Source organism: Anolis sagrei, chromosome 7, assembly GCF_037176765.1.
Source record: "Anolis sagrei isolate rAnoSag1 chromosome 7, rAnoSag1.mat, whole genome shotgun sequence".
NCBI lineage: Eukaryota > Metazoa > Chordata > Lepidosauria > Squamata > Dactyloidae > Anolis > Anolis sagrei.
This window is the reverse complement of record NC_090027.1, coordinates 22,241,198-22,259,056: the sequence shown is the minus strand read 5'-3', so window position 1 is coordinate 22,259,056 and position 17,859 is coordinate 22,241,198. Positions and strand designations below refer to the sequence as shown.

The 17,859-nt window shown below is 42.0% G+C and overlaps 1 protein-coding gene across 1 annotated transcript in view; it reads right to left on the bottom strand.

Annotated features, from left to right (window-relative positions):
- GPAT2 (glycerol-3-phosphate acyltransferase 2, mitochondrial) overlaps window positions 1-17,859 on the bottom strand; it is a 50,501-nt gene that overhangs the window by 18,449 nt on the left and 14,193 nt on the right. The window contains exons 6-12 of the mRNA XM_067470730.1: window positions 16,817-16,916; window positions 15,211-15,347; window positions 8,139-8,238; window positions 7,047-7,256; window positions 4,301-4,411; window positions 3,181-3,266; window positions 2,955-3,073 (exon numbers count right to left, since the gene is read on the bottom strand). Coding sequence (XP_067326831.1) covers window positions 2,955-3,073; window positions 3,181-3,266; window positions 4,301-4,411; window positions 7,047-7,256; window positions 8,139-8,238; window positions 15,211-15,347; window positions 16,817-16,916 — 863 coding nt within the window. The remainder of the gene's footprint in view (window positions 1-2,954; window positions 3,074-3,180; window positions 3,267-4,300; window positions 4,412-7,046; window positions 7,257-8,138; window positions 8,239-15,210; window positions 15,348-16,816; window positions 16,917-17,859) is intronic.

The following is a 17,859-nucleotide window of genomic DNA, read 5'->3' as shown; positions in this document are numbered from 1 at the left end:
CTCCTGGGCACACAGAAGACTGGGCAACTTGGAAGGTGCTGAACAGATTGTGTTCTGGCACCATGAGATGCAGAGCCAACCTTAAGAAATGGGGCCACAAAGTGGTGTCCACAACATGTGAGTGCGGAGAAGAGCAAATCCCAGACCATCAACTACATTGCAGCCTGAGCCCTGCCACATGCACAATGGAGGACCATCTCACAGCAACACCAGAGGCACTCCAAGTGTCCAGACATTTAGTATAATGCCAAGTTTTTTTGAACCCCTAACCCGTCACTTGGCTACAGGCTTGGTTTGGAGTGACTCTCCAGCATTGAGCCATAGCAGCTCAAGGATCGTTGAAGTACATGAATTCCCACAGCAGATACGTGCACTTGGTCCTGCCACCACCTGAGTTGCCCCCAATTTTGGGTGCAAAGGGCAGAACTGAAAACAGGCAGATAAAGACAAGCTTTGAAAGGATCCATGACGGAGCCCTTCAGGCTGTGCCTCACATTTTCGGAAAGGACAACACACATAACGCACGGCTTCAGTTTGCTCAAAGGTCACCTGCCAAAACGGCAATGGCTTCTTGCTCTTTCCAGTGGTATCAAAAGGGGACTGGCCTCGACTCGCACCCTAAAGTTTACTGTTTTAGATGTGGGCAAAATGTCAGGAGAGAATGCTTCTGGAACATGGCCATACAGCCCGGAAAACTAACAGCAACACAATATAATCTGTATTAGTTACCCACTTCTCAAATAAAACAAGCCCATTAAATACATATATATTAATAAATGATGGGAATGAAGTTTTTGCTGAATTGTTTTAACAGTTATAGCATTTGGCCGTGTTTTCATGTTTAGGATTTGGAATTGTATAGTTTTTAAGGCTGTGAGCCACTTTGGGAGAAGAGGTGTACTTAAAAACAACAAGAACAATTAATAACAACAACAATAGTAGCAATATTGTTAATTTTGTTTCTCTTATCAATTTCCAGTCCATGCATTAGGAAGAATTCCATACTTAAAAAGAGGAATAAAAGTGGTGCAACTGTGCAGTGTGGACCGCTTCTTGCCACCCACGCCAGCCCAACATTATCTATAGGGTCATATATATGCATAGATGCTCCCTGACGTATAATATTGAAAAATAAAGGGAGAGTGCAAAGAGAAGGGAGGGAAGAGCCTATTGTGCTCAAGCCGTTCTGAGAAAGTCACGCAGCCCGAGGCATTAGCATAGAGACAGAAGCGTTCAGGTATGATGCTAAAATAGCGGATAATTGGAAAGTTATGCTTCGGGGAACAGCGATAAATGGGTGGGAAAACCACACACACACACACCCTTGATGCACAAGCAATGCCTTTTGTGCTACCTGGAAGGCACATTGGATGTCTGGTGGCTGGATTTGGAAGAAGCAACATGAGGAATGTATTGGCCGCAAAGGGCTTCGAGCCATCTTCCTTGCAAACTGTAGAGCCATGCTGTTTTGCCATCTCACGGGGGATTTGTAGTACATCGCCATGTGAGTGACCACCTAGTTGCATTCTACACTGTCGAATTAATGTAGTTTGGCACCGCTTGAACTGCCGTGGCATCCTGGGAGTTGTAGTTTGGCGAGCGAGCCCACTTTTTTGGCCAGAGAAGCAAGAGACCTTGAAAAACTACAACTCCCAATACTATCACTGAAACACAGCAGCTAAGTCCAAGTGCATTCGTTCTACAGTGTAGACATTCTCCCTGTTAAAAGGCCTTGGAAAACTGCAACTCCCAAGACTGAGTCGCACTAAAGTGGTGCCAAAGTGCATTCGTTCTATAGTGTAGACACTCTCCCAGCTTGGAAAATTACATCTCCCAAGAAGGAATAGCACTGAGACATGGCAGCAAAAGGGGTGCCAAAGTGCATAGACACTCTCCCAGGTAAAGACCTTAGAAAACTACAACTCTTGAGACTGAATCACATTGAGATATGGCAGCTAAAGTGGTGCCAAAATACATACACACTCTCCCCATTAGAGACCTTGGAAAACTACAACTCCCAAGACTGACTATCACTGAAGCACAGCAGCTAAGTCAAAGTGCATTCGTTCTACAGTGTAGACATTCTCCCTGTTAAAAGGCCTTGGAAAACTGCAAATCCCAAGATTGAGTCACACTAGAGTGGTGCCAAAGTGCATTCGTTCTATAGTGAAGACACTCTCCCAGCTTGTAAAACTACAACTCCCAAGATGGAATAGCACTGAGACATGGCAGCAAAAGGGGTGCCAAAGTGCATAGACACTCTCCTAGTTAGGGACCTTGGAAAAGTACAACTCCCAAGATTGAATAGCACTGAGACGTGGCAGAGAAAGTGCTGCAAACTGCCTTTGTTCTATAGTGTAACATTCTCCCTGGTAAAGTCCTTGGAAAACTACAGCTCCCAGGATTGAGTAGCACTGAGACATGGCAGCCATAGTAATGCCAAAGTGCATTCATTCTAGTGTAGACACTCTCCCAGTTAAAGACCTGGGAATACTACAATCCCAAGATTGAGTAGCACTAAAGGGATGCCAAAGTGCATTCGTTCTATAGACACTCTCCCAGGTAAAGAGCTTGGATATACAACTCCCAAGATGGAATAGCACTGAGACATGGCAGCAAAAGGGGTGCCAAAGTGCATAGACACTCTCCCAGGTAAAGACCTTGGAATACTACAAATCCCAAGATTGAATAGCACTGAGACATGGCAGCAAGAGTGCCAAAGTGCATACACTCTCCTAGGTAAAGACCTTGGAATACTACAAATCCCAAGACTGAATAGCACTGAGACATGGCAGCAAGAGTGGTGCCAAACTGCATTCGTTCTACAGTGTGGATATACCCTTTGATTCATGTTAAATCATTCTGACTGGCCACCTTCATTCTGACTCTGGCCACCTCCCTTTCAACATAACTCCAGCTCATGCCATAATAATATCACTAATAATAATACCTACCGATTAATGAGTGCCGGCTCAAGTTGTCGATCAAGAGGTCTTGCTTGGTCTCCATTGCTCTGAAACTCTGGAAGCTGGTTGGTCGATGCTGCGGTTTCTTACCATCCAGAATGCTGGCGCTAACAAACAAGATGGTAAACAAATACAACGAAGTATATATTATTTTGCAAGAAAGGATGCCTATTCTTGCAAAAAGGAGTGGCCACAAACTCTCGGGAGAAGTTACCTTTTGCCCAGGATTTCTGGTAAGAGAAGTTCCTCCAAACTCCTTTCTTGGCAGCTCCGTCCAGAGAAGTAGTTGGAAACATACTCCTAGCATGAAAAGATAATGGGATTGAAGAAGACGCACCTTCCAAGAAACCACACTCACATTCGGGGATAATCAAGGATTATGGGAAGATGTGTTGGCTTCCTCTGAGGCTGAGAGAGTGTGACTCACCCAATTGGTTTCTATGACCGAATGGAAATGCAAACCCTGCCTGCCTCTTAGAATTTATTTATTTATTATTATTTATTTACTTTATTTCTATACCGCTTTTCTCAGTCCTCAGGCGACTCAAATAGGTGAACAACATCAGTACAAAATATCACAAAACAAGTATAGGGCAATTAAAAGCAATTATCACATAAATCATTAACATCAGTATAACAATCATTAGCGCCTCAACAGTAAAATCAGAATCCAGTCTCATCATCCATTATTCTGTATTCCTATATTCAATTGCACTGTTTAATCAAATGCTTGTTCGAACAGCCAGGTCTTCACTTTCCTCCGAAACGCCAGCAGGGAGGGGGCCAATCGGATATCTGCAGGCAGGGTGTTCCACAGCCGAGGGGCCACCACTGAGAAGGCCCTGTCTCTCATCCCCGCCAAGCGTGACTGTGATGCAGGCGGGACCGAGAGCAGGGCCTCCCCAGATGATCTTAGTGTCCTAGTTGGTTCCAGCCATATTTGGACCTTGGATCTAACAATAATCATAGTAGCAATATTATAACCGTAGTAATAATAACAATATTAGTAGCAATATTATTAATAATAGCAGTAGTAATAATAGCAATAATAACAATAGTAGCATTATTATTATTATTAGTAATAGTAATAATAACACAGTAATAGTAGCAATATTATTACTACTAGTAGTAATAGCAATAACAGAAATAGTAGCAATATTAATGCTAGCAATAATAATAGTAATAATAACCCAATTTTAATCTTTTAAATTTTTTATCTTGTAGTTGCACAATCATTAAAGGGAGACTTCGATCCAAGTGCTTGGCTAGGCTCAGGTAGCTAAAGGACCCATTTCTCTGTTTTCATCCCAGTTGTATTGATCCCTGGCCCATACCTGCAAAGAGAGTGGCTGGGCGAAATCAATGCGGACGCAGCCCAGGCGCCGACAAAGCGCTCGACAGACAGTCCAGAGGGTCGTCCAGAGACCAATGGCCCTTGCAGGACCCTGACAACACAACACAACACAGCACAGCACAGCACAGCACAACACAACACAACACAACACAACACAACACAACACAACAAAACAAAACAGGCATTAAAGGTGTTGGTTGGAGGACAGCATCTCCGTCTTTCATGGAGCACAACTTTGGCTTCACTGGGTTGCTGTGAGTTTTTTGGGCTGTCTAGCTATATTCCAGCAGCATTCTCTCCTGACGTTTCTCCTACATATGTGGCTTATTTATTTATTTATTTATTTATTTATATTTGTCAAATTTATACCCCGCCTTTCTGTATCCCAGCAGGGGGACTCAAGATGGCTTACAGTGGCGCATACATAGTGCCTCAAAACAACAAATTCACCTTAAAATAGTTTAAAATTACCACATATTTAAAAAGGTTAAAATACATTCAAAGTTAAAAACATGCCCTCCAGAGTTCAAGGTCTAAAGCCATTCCAAGGTCAAATTGCACATAATTCTATATTCGGCATACTGCATTGTCCTAATTTTCAGGTTTTGACTCTCTTCCTGAAAGCTAATAGGGAGGGGGCTGATCTGATGTCACTAGAGAGGGAGTTCCACAAGTGAGGGGCCACCAATGAGAAGGCCCTGTCTCTGGTCCCCGCCAGGCAGGACCGAGAGCAGGACCTCCCCAGATGATCTTAGTCTCTGAGCTGGTTCATAGGGGAAGATATGTTCGGACAAGTAGCCTGGGCCAGAACCATTTAGGGCTTTATAGGCTAAAGCCAGCTATCTTGTTCTTGGATGTCTGCATACCTGATGCCATCTTCGTTTCGCCCAACAAGGCCCAACCTCATCTAATTGCATTGACTCAATACTGTGCAATCCTGGGATTTGTAGTTTAGTGAGGCATCTGCATCTTTTGGCAGAGAAGGCTTAAGGCCTTGCAAAGCTACATTCACCATGACTCCATTTCATTGAAGCAAAGGAATTAAAGTGGGTTCATTCCGCAGCAGAGATGCACCCTAAGATTTCCTTTCCATTACTGATGCAATAACACTTTTGTTTGTATAACGCAGGAATCCTAAGCAGGAAGCAACTGCAATGCCCAAATGACAAAGATGGCACTTTTTACACATGGCATTCAGCAAAATAATACTTTTTTTTTTGTTTCAGGATTTTGCAAACTGAGGTTCAAATGCTGCACGAGACCCGAGTCAATATGATAATCCTATTAGTGGACTTTGATGAAAAAGGATCGACTGAAAGGCAAAAACAAAACTCATATTATGTTCTGAAAAGGAACCCTGAAGACATAATCAATAGTTTCTTCCCTCTCATTCTTACAAAAGAAACACCCAAGATCTTCCATCTCTACAAATGTCTAAAATAGCATTGATTCTATAGCACGTTTCCTGTGTTTTTCATGGCTGGAAGGTGTCGTCCACGTATCTGAACCATATAGTGGGCTTTTTTTGTTGCTGTTTCCAAGGCTTGTTTTTCAAAGCGTTCCCTGTAGAAATGTGCTATGACTGAGCTGAGAGGGCTCCCCACGGCTACCCCATATTTCTGTTCATAGAATTTGTTGTCCCACTGGAAGTAGCTTATGGTGAGGCAATGGTGAATCAGGGCTATGATGTCTTCTGGGAAATTCTGGTTGATGAGTGCGATGGTGTCTGCTACCGGGACCTCGGTGAATAGAAGCAATGGCTTCAATCGACAAGAAAGGAGATTCCATCTGATCATTAGGAAGAACTTCTTGACTGTGAGAGTCGTTCAGCAGTGGAACTCTCTGCCGCAGAGTGTGATGGAGGCTCCTTCTTTGGAAGCTTTTAAACAGAGGTTGGATGGTCATCTGTCAGAGGTGCTTTGAATGCAATTTTCCTGCTTCTTGGCAGGGGGTTGGACTGGATGGCCCATGAGGTCTCTTCCAACTTTATGATTCTATGATTCTAAGTTCAAGAGCATCCACCCAAACATCCAATTCATCATGGAAAAAGAAAACGAAGGGAAAATGCCAGAACTGGGACATCCGTAGGGATATCAAGGTGCTTGTTTATAGAGCTATTGTCCTCCCAACCCTGCTTTACGCCTGCGAAACCTGGACTGTCTACAGACGTCACATACAACTCCTGGAATGATTCCATCAGCGCTGCCTCCACAAAATCCTGCAAATCTCTTGGGAAGATAAACGGACAAACTTCAGTGCGCTGGAAGAAGCAAAGACCACCAGTATTGAAGCGATGATCCTCCGTCATCAACTCCGCTGGACCGGCCACGTTGTCCGGATGCAGCTGCTCTACTCCAAACTCAAGAACGGAAAACAGAATGTTGGAGGACAGGAAAAGAGATTAAAGACGGGCTCAAAACCAACCTTAAAAACTCTGGCATGGACACTGAGAACTAGGAAGCTTCAGCTGGAGGTCAGCTGTGACCAGCAGTGCTGTAGAATTTGAAGAGGCACATCTAGCCAACCCCAACCAAAACCGCCTTCCACCAGGAAACCAATGCCCTCACTGCGGGAGAAGATGCAGATCAAGAATAGGGCTCCACAGTCACCTACGGACCCGTCAGTACACTGATCTTGGAAGACGATCCTACTCGGACAACGAGGGATCGCCTAAGTAAGTACTAAGTAAGTAAGTAAGTAAAATATCAAAATCCAATACGTCTTACCCCTTGATCAATGGAAACCAAGGTAGGCGCCACGTCAAAGGAGACCCCGACGGGGACAACCATGATGTCAGGGACGATGCCAGCGTGGAAGGCATTGACCACGAGTCGTAGCCACGTTTGTCCAGCAGCCGAGAGCTGCGAGGGCCCGGCGGAGACCTCTTCCAAGAAGATCAGCAGCGCCTGCTTGCGCCTAAGCAACTCATCCACATACTGTAGGGGCAGAAGGAACAAGGATGAAAGAGCGCATCACATCCATTCTACAATGATGTGGAGCAGCAATGTGGCTCTCTATCTGTTTCTGCCGCCACTGCTGGCACTGAATTAATTACCATGTTTCCTTGAATCTAATGCTCACTTTTTCTTTTTCTTTTTTTGCTAAATGACCTTGCCAAAATTTGGGGTTTGTTTGATTCGTTCCTTTTGCATCCAGTTAATCTGGATTATATTTCTGTTAACCTTTTTGGACCAGGTCTGGTTGTTTCTTTAGTTTTGACCACTGGCACCGCATTTAAGTACCTCTGCGTCCTTTTGCTTTTGTTTTAATAAACTCTGTTTTGAAGCCACTTTTGAGTCTGGCCCTTTAAGGTGTCTGTGATTCTAACACCCAACAGTATTCAACTTTGGGCATATCATATGCAAACCAAATTTGGTTCAGAGCCATCATTGTTTGGGTTCATAGTTTGCTCTGGATGTTGGTGAACTATAACTCCCTAGAAATCCCTCCACAGTCCTCCAGTAGGTTGAGATAGTAATGGGGCTTCTGTATGCCAAGTTAGTTCCAGATCCATTGTCCCGTATGAAAGCCTTCACTTGGGTGGTGGGCAGGATAGTGTTTACGGAGGGCAGTAGAAGACGTTGTACATGTTCATGGCGCTCGCCATAACCTGCAATGTCATTGGAGGGCCTTTGGTGGATCATAGCTGTTTGTGGAAGTGGGAGCACATCTGTTAAAATGACGTATTTTCATTTTTATTATGTGTATAGATAGAAAGATGACAACGATGATGATGAACCTGCTTTTAAACTCATGGTGCCCTCAAAGACAACAGCTATCAGAGTTTCTCTTTCCAAAAACCAAAATATTCAACATACTGAAGCTAACACAGCTTTGGAGAGTGTTTGCTGCTTGCTGTCTTGCATCTGATCCATTTCTTCAGGGAGAAATACTCCTCCTAAGTGAGCCAGCAGCGCCCTGAACAACAACAACAACAACAGAATTACATTTTTAAATATGTGTGTGTATGGTGGTGCAGCAGGTTAAACTGCTGAGCTGTTGAGCTTGCTGACCAAAACGTTGTTGGTTTGAATCCAGGGAGCAGGGTGAGCTCCTGCTGTTAGCTCCAGCTTCTGCCAACCGAGCAGTTTGAAAACATGCAAATGTGAGTACATCAATAGTTACCACTCAGGCGGGAAGGTCACAGTGTTCCATGCAGTCATGCTGCCCACATGACCTTGGAGGTGCCAATGCCAGCTCTTCAGCTTAGAATTTGAGATGAGCACCATCTCCCAGAGTCAAACATGACTCAATTCAAAGTGCTCAATTCAAAGTGCTGGCGTTGGCCTATAAAGCCCTAAACGGTTCTGGCCCAAGTTACCTATCCGAACGTATCTCTGCCTATCAGCCCGCCAGGACCCTAAGATCTTCTGGGGAGGCCCTGCTCTCTATCCCGCCTGCTTCACAGGTGCGGCTGGCGGGGACGAGAGACAGGGCCTTTTCTGTGGTGGCCCCCCGGCTGTGGAACGCCCTTCCTATGGAGGTAAGATCAGCCCCCTCGCTAATGGTGTTCCGAAGAAGATTAAAAACTTGGATGTTTGAACGGGCATTCGGTTAAACAGTGCAATGAATGTGATGATTACAGGAATGGAAATTTGGACGACGGATTGGATCACGACTCTAGTTATGAGATGCATTGTGTTGTCTATTGTTGTGTCAATATTGTATATTATGCTTTTATGGTTTTAAATTGTATATCGTTGATTGATTCTTATCCTTGTTGTAAACCGCGTTGAGTCGCCTGTTGGGCTGAGAAACTGCGGTATACAAGTAAATAAATAAATAAATAAATAAATAGATTAGGCTTTACCTTTACCTAACAATGGACAACGATAATTATTAATTCCAACACAGAATTATTATTAAAATATTATCCTTAGTGTTTGTGTTAAGTATTGCCAATATGGATTACTACTAATAATAATAATAATCATCATCATCATCCCAACATGGAAAAGTAATTATAAGTTCTCGGTCTTCCAGCTCCACAGATATATAAGCCCCATTTTCCTAGTTTCCAACAGACCTCACAACCTCTGAGGATGCCTGCCATAGATGAGGGAGAAATGTCAGGAGAGAATGCTTCTGGAACATGGCCAGACAACACGCAAAATTCACAATAACCCAATGATTCCAGCCTTTGACAATACTAAAAATAATAATAATCATGATAGTTCCAACATGAAATAATAACAATTCCAACCTTGAATTATTTTATTGAACTATTATTATTATTATTATTAATAATAATGATAATAATATTAGTTCCAACATACAATTATTATTAAATAATATAATAAATATTATTGTTGTTATTGTTAATATTATTTCCAACAGCAGAGTGATCTTGTCTGACGTACTAATGTTGTTATGCATCAAATTATTATTATTATTATTATTATTATTATTATTATTATATGTGAGTATATGTGTGTATATATATATATGTGTGTGTGTATGTATATATGCATATGTGTGTGTGTGTGTCTATATATATATGAATTGTAAATTATATAGGTTTATTTAATTGCTAACATTAATATTCAAGAGGATGACTATGTGATGCCTTTTCAATGTGTATATGCACTAGATCAGCGTTTCTCAACCTGAGTGTTGAGACCCTTGGGGGTGTTGCGAGGGGGTGTCAGAGGGGTCACCAAAGACCATCAGAAAACACAGTATTTTCTGTAGGTCATGGGGGGTTTTGTAGAGTTTGGCCCAATTCTGTCGTTGGTGGGGTTCAGACTGCTCTTTGATTGTAAGTGAACTATAAATCTCAGCAACTGCCAAATGTCAAGGTCTATTTTCCCCCAAACTCCACCAGTATTCACATTTGGGCATATTGAGTGTCTGTGCCAAGTTTGGTCCAATCCATTGTTGTTTTGAGTCCACAGTGCTCTTTGGATGTAGATGAACTACAATTCTAAAACTCAAGGTCAGTGCCCACCAAAACCATCCAGTATTTTCTTTTGGTCATCAGAGTTCTTTGTGCCAACTTTGGTTCAATTCCATTGTTGGTGGAGTTCAGAATGCTCTTTGATTGTAGGTGAACTATAAATCCCACCAACTACAACTCCCAAATGACAAAATCAATCCTTCCAACCCCACCAGTATTCAAATGTGGGCATATGGGGTATTTGTGACAAATTTGGTCCAGTCGTGTCCAACTCTGGGGTGTGGTGTTCATCTCCATTTCTAAGCCGAAGAGCCAGCATTGTCCATAGACACTTCCAAGGTCATGTGGCCAGCATGACTGCATGGAGCGCCGTTACCTTCCCAGCGGAGCGGTACCTATTGATCTACTCACATTTGCATGTTTTCGAACTGCTAGGTTGGCAGAAGCTGGTGCTGACAGTGGAAGCTCACGCCGCTCCCCGGATTCGAACCTGCGAACTTTTGGTCAACAAGCTCAGCAGCCTAGTGCTTTAACCCACTGTGCCACAATTCATAACAGCAGCAAAATTACAGTTATGATTTGCAATGTAAATAATGTTATGGTTGGGGTTACCACAACAGGAGGAACTGTATTAAGGGGTCGCGGCATTAGGAAGTTTGAGAAACACTGAACTAGATGAAATCAGCTGTAAATAATATGATTAAAAGTGCAAATATAATTTTTAAAATTACAAAAAAGTTTATCCCTGAAAAAAAATAGTGAACTCTTTTCAAGGTAAAACACAAAATCAACCCTGTTTTTGAAACTTTCCAACTTTTGCACCTGCAAAAGGGGAACAAGTCTAAATCCGTGAACCTGGAGAGCTAAAAATTATCGGAACCCATTGTAGGAATAACACATTATGCAAATTCCCTCCCCAAATGATTAAAATATTGTTATTTCACACGGCTTATGAAATTTGGTTCATAGAGACACAAACGCTGCTCGGCGTCGGCAGGAGAAGTAAAAGCTTTTTCAAGACAGAACCACCCACGCTAATTGCCAAAGAGAGAGGAAGAAAGGAAGAGCAGGAAAAAAGAAGCTTCCAGGAGGAGTCAAAGCAATCCAGATTGCAAAAAGCCAGCCTTGGCAAGACGAGGAACAGCAAAACTTTTTAATACTGTGCACAAAATAGTACCAATTAGATATATAGGCCAAATTCTGGCTTATTGTATAAGTGGAAGCAACTTAGGACTTCATCACACGAGGCTTTAAAAACAGGTTCAAAGAAAGATGCTGCAAACGCAACTTGCTTTGTTAAGGTCCCAAAACTATCGAGGCGAGTGCAATAACATCTGAAAACTAACAAATTGAGTGTGATAATGTCCTAAAAGTCCTGGTGGTGCAGTGGGTAAACCACTGAGGCACTGAACTTGTTGACCAAAAGGTTGGCAGTTCAAATCGGGGGACCAAGGTGAGCTCCCATCATTAGCCCCAGCATCTGCCAACCTAGCAGTTCAAAAATATGCAAATGTGAGTAGATCAATAGGTACCGCTCCGGTGGGAAGGTAATTGTTGCAACTCAGGGTAGTTTCACCTTGCTCCGAAACACCACCACACCAGAGCTGTAGATTTTGTAGTTTATTGAGAAAAAAGCAAAGTCAAAACATAGAATAAGAAATGCAAAAGTTCCATAAGCAGGACAGAGGCTTAAATGCAAAAACACACTTCCCAAGATCCAAAGGTAAAAACATGAAGCATAATCCTTTAGCCAATGATCAAACAAGACTCCATTGTAAAACAGTGAAACACAAGACACAAAATCCCAGATTCAGGAAGCCAAAAGCGTGCTGCTTAAAGCCAAGGTTAATCCATAGAAGCTTACATGGAAAGAGCCACGTTGATCTGACAACTCCCGTTTGTCAGCCAGAAGGCTAAATACCCTTTGCAATCATGAACGCATTGCGATGACCCTTGGCTGACTTGGCTTCTCGCTTACCAGCTAAGCGAGAACTTCTCAGAACCCTTAATTCTAAGCGTTCTTGCCTGCTCATTTATTCACTATCTTCAAGGCTCTCTTTATCTTGGTCCAGCTGGGCTAGATCACCGTGCGAAGGTTGGGCAGGCGAAGACAACTCCACCTGGCCGTTATCTATTCCACTGACATTCTTTTCCCCTGAGAACTGACTTGATGTTTCCCCTGTTGCACTGTCTGAGGCAGGCACAACAGAAATCTGAATCTCATCATCCTCTTCATCAGGAAACTCTGGCTCACAAGACCCACAGGGTTCGGTTTCAGACTCAGAATCAAACTGAGTCACAATAGTAATGGTACTCCATGCAGTCATGCCAGGCACATGACCTTGCAGGCCAGCTCTTCGGCTTAGAGTCAGACATTACTAGACTTAATGTCAAGGGGAAATCTTTACCTTTGCCTAATGTCCTAAAACTAATAATTTGGGTGTGAAAATGTCCTAAAACTAACAAGTTGAGTGCAATAATGTCCTAAAACTAACATGTTGAGTGTGATAATGTCCTATAACAAGTTGAGTGCAATAATGTCCTACAGCTATCATGCTGAGTGTGATAATGCCCTATAACAAGTTGCGTGCAATAATGTCCTACAACTAACAAGCGTAATAATGTCTTGAAACTAATAAGTAGAATGAAATAATACCCTAAAACTAACAAAGCAAGTGTGATAAGGTCCTAAAACAAACAAGTTGAATGCAATAATATTCTAAAATTCAGAAACCAAGTGTGATAATGTCCTAAAACTAACAAGCTGAATGCAATAATGTCCTAAAATTAATAAGGCAAGTGCAACAATATCCTAAAAATAGGCAAAGGTAAAGGTTTTCCCGACATTAAGTCCAGTCGTGTCTGACTCTGGGGCGGGGGGAGTCTCATCTCCATTTCTAAGACAAAGAGCCGCCGTTGTCTATAGATACCTCCAAGGTCATGTGGCCGGCATGACTACATGGAGCACCATTACCTTTCCGCTGATCTACTTACATTTGCATGTTTTTGAACTGCTAGGTTGGCAGAAGCTAGAGCTGACATCGGGAGCTCATGCCGCTCCCTGGGTTTGAACATATGACCTTTCGGTCAACAAGTTAAGCAACTCAGCAGTTTAACCCACTGCGCCACTGGGGGCTCCTATCCTAAAAATAACAAGTTGAGAATGATAAACTAACAAGTTGAATGCAATATTCTCCTAAAACTAACGTGCTAAGTGTGATAATGTCCTACAAACAAAACTGAATACAATATCATAAAACGAACAAGCGATAATATCCTAAAATGAGCAAGTCATGTGCAATATGGTCCTAAAACTACAAGTAATAATAGTAATAATAACAACAACAAGAACAACAACAACAAAGTAAAATAATAAATAATATTGACTCTAGTATAAGCCGGGGAAAGACTCTTTCAGCCTAAAAAAAGGATTGAAATACTAGGCTTATACTCGAGTATATACAGTAATAATAATGTTGGGGTTCAGCCTGAGTTTGAACTTGAACCTGATTCTCTGTTTGTTCCTCCTGATGCTAATGAAAGTATATTTACTGATGCTAGTGGAAATGTACCTTTTGATGCCAATGCTCCTGAAATTAGTGAGGAAGAAACTGCTGTAGGTTTGGAAAATGCCAATGTTCCTGAAATTAGTGAGGAAGGAACTTCTGTAGATTTGGAAAATGAAAGTACCAGTGTTCCTGAGAATGTTTCAGAGGGAGACCTTGAACTTTCCCTCCCTTCTGCACCTGTTAACTGTAATGACAACAGAAGGGGCCAAATTTGGGAAGACAGAAGTAAAACACTCAGTTTGCCTCGATCCTCCCGAATTCAAGAATTAAAAACATTGGCTTCAAAACAGAAGGGCGGTTCACGGAACCGATTCTTGGGTTTTAATTGCAATACGCCAGGCTGATTGCCTCAGTTCAGGCATCGTTTCAGAGTTGATGAAGACCTTGGCAGTTCTCCCGGTTCCCTGGTCATAGTTTGGGAAGATTTCTAGGATATCAAGTACGGTTAGTGGATTGCTAACAGATTCCAGTATTTTCCCAGTGAGGCTTTTGGTTTTGCTTTGTCCATTTAAATTCATGTTTGCTGATTTTGCTGTGGCTTTTGACTTGCATTTTTCCTTTATTTTGTAACCAATTTTCTTCAATAAAAAAGGATTATTTTTCACAGCCAAGTGTGGTGGATAGTTATCTTAGGGCTTCGTTCCCTGCTCTGGATTGCAACAAATAACAACAACAACAACAACAACAGCGTAAAATAATAAATAACTGGCTCGAGTATAAGCCAAGGGGGTCTTTTTCAGCCTAAAAAAAGGGCTGAAAAACTAGGCTTATATTTATTTATTATTTATTTTGTTTACATTATTTGTATACCGCCCCTCTCAGACTTACGGCGACTCGAGGCGGTTTACAAGGCAAAATTCAATGCCACAAAATACAACACAATTTAAAACATGAACACCAATAAAATCATAACAACAGCAATAAAAACATAAGCCAGCAAATCCTCAATAAAAACATTGTCCAATTCCATCGTATAGTTGTTCCGTTTTCCTATGTCCATTACTCAATATTTGCAAATGCTTGCTCGAACAGCCATGTCTTGAATTTTTTCCGAAACATTAGGAGCAAAGAAGCTGATCTAATACTCGAGTATATTCAGTAATAAGGTCCTAAAACTAACATGTCAAGTGCGATAATGTCTGAAAATGAACAGGTCATGATAATGCCCCCAAATGTTCAAGAGATAATAATAATAAATAATAATAACCTTTATTTATACCTCGCCACCATCTTCCCAATGGGGACACGGAGCGGCTTACATGGGGCCAAGCCCGAACAAGAATTACAATATAACAATACACATCCAATAAAATAAACAACATAACACTCATGGATGTATGTTCCAATGAAAGGACAAAATATCCTGCTGAAGTTTCTGAAGACCTCATCCCGTAAGAGAAAAAATTCCACTTTACTAAGACTTACCTGTATTTTGGAGTGAACGTCTTGTAATCCCCCGCAACCCTAGGTAAGGCAAGGCCCTGAGAAACCAGGAGGAACGGAAGCAGAAGTTCATCCAGGTGAGATTTATGTGTTGACAGGAACACCGTGGGGACATCAGGCTAAAGATGGGAAACACAATTTCTAATTGATAGCAAAAACTTAAAATTGGCATTGTAGTGCTGCAACTGCACCTCATAAGAGGGCCCCTACTACTTTTGATTTGCTACCAAACAATGCGCAATTGCAACCTGTCCTACAAAGTGTGGTTCATGCACAACCTTCCCTTTGGTTCCCTCTGCACAGTTGTCAACTCCCCTTCCCCAGGAGGACTCCTCTCCCATCAGTGGATGCAACATAGGACCTTATCACGCAAGGCTTGAAAATGCTGCAAGGCCGTCTTTCCTTGTTAATGTACCAAAACTCCCAAGCCGAGTGTGATAATGTCCTTAAACTAACAAGTTGGGTGTAATAATGTCCTGAAAAACACCAAGTGCAATAATGTACTAAAATTAACACATCAAGTGTGATAATGTCCTAAACCTAACAAGGTGAGTTTGAAAATCTCCTAAAACTAACAAGTTGAATGTGATAATGTCCTAAGATTGACATATTGAGTGCAGTAATATCCTAAAATTAAAGGTTGAGTGCGATAATGTTCCAAAACTAACACATTGAGTGCGAAAATGTCCTAAAACTAACATGAGTGTGATAATGTTCTAAAACTAATGAGTGTGAGAATGTCCTAAAACTAACATGTTGAGTGCAGTCCTATCCAAAAGCTAAAAGGTTGAGTTTGATAATGTCCTAAAACTAACACATTGAGCGTGATAATGTCCTAAAAATAACACGATGAGTGTGAGAATGTCCTAAAACTAACAAGTTGAGTGCAATAATATCCTAAAATTAACATGTCGAGTGCTGTAATGTCCTAAAACGCCATTCCCACCGGAATATCCTAAAATTAACATGTCGAGTGCTGTAATGTCCTAAAGCGAAACGGCTGAGTGTGATAATGTTCTAAAACACGTCAAGTGTGATAATGCTCTAAAACGAACACATCAAATGTGATAATGTCCTAAAACTAGCATGTCAAGTGTGATAATGTTCTAAAACTAACAAGTTGAGTGCGGTCATGTCCTAAAACTAACACTTCTAGTATGGTAATGTCCTAAAACTAACACTTTGAGTGTGATAGTGTCCTAAAACTAACAAGTTGAGTGCGAGAATATCCTAAAACTAATAAGTTGAGTGCAAAAAATTTCTAAAACCAACACGCTGAATACGATAATGTCCTAAAACTAGCAAAGTAAGAACAATAATGTTCTAAAACTAACAAGTTGAGTGTGATAATGTCCTAAAACTAACAAGTTGAGTGTGTTAATGTCCTTAAACTAACAAGTTGAGTGTGACAATGTCCTAAAACTAACACATCAAGTGTAATAATGTTTTAAAACTAACATGTTGAATGTGTTAATGTCCTAAAATGAACATGTCAAGCGCAGTAATGTCCTAAAACTAACAAGACAAGTGTAATAATGTCCTAATACGAACATGTTGAGGAAGCTCCCAGGAGGAAAAGGAGACTCACCACCTGTGCCGCTCTGCGCACCATTTCCAGCTGCCCTTTATGGATGATAACGCTAAGGAAGATCCTGTTGAGGAGCTGGAAGAGAGCCCAGTGGCACAGCCTGGAGGAACAGGAAGGAAGGGAGGGAAGGAAGGAAATAAATGAGAGAGAGAGAGAAAGGAAGGAAGGGATAAGACAGAAAAGAAAAGAAAGAGGAGGGAAGGAAGGAAATGACAGGATGAGGAAGGAAGGGAGAGAGAGGAGGGGGGGAATGAAAAGAGGAAGGAACAAGGGAGAGAGTGAAATAGGTGATAGAGAAAGGTAGGAAGGAACCGGACAGGAAGGAAGAGAGAGGAGAGGTAGGGAAGGAAATAGAAGAAGAGTAAGTAATTGTTGCACTCCAGAACAGGAATAATCCTCTGACTTTAAACACCACATGTTGAATAGGAAAAAACAATCCTTTTAAGTAAAAAGCAGCAAAGTAAAAAAGCACTTTAAAGAAATAGGTAAATCCAATTACGGAACCACATAAGCAGGAACAAATTAGTCCAGGTAGAGTTCAGCAACGTCCACAAAAGCAAACTCCACACATCTCCAATACAATCCAGAAAATCAGGAATACGTTGATCCAAGGCTTGGGTAAGCAATCATGAAATCCAGGAATCCAAAACCATGAACAAGAAATATCATAGCATGAAACAAAGCAAGGTTTCCATAAAACAAGGACGAGAAATTGGCATGATTCTAAACATCCCAAACCTGAGACTTTTATCCCCTCGTTAGCTAGGTCACTGGCGGTCAGAAATTGGTTCTCTTTAGTTGAGGCTTTGTTATTGTTTTCGTCTAAGCCAGGGGTCCTCAAACTATGGCCCACGGGCCACTTCCGGCCCGCCAAGGGCACTTATTCGGCCCGCGGAGGAGGAGCGCCCCCTCCCATACAGTGCCCCTCCCTTGGCTGGCTCACGCTATCAGTCAGGCCCGATGGGCAGCGTGAGCCAGCCATGGGCAGCTGCTCCGCTGCTCAGGAGATGCTTTACGCACAAGTAGGCCGTGCGGGGCTGCTC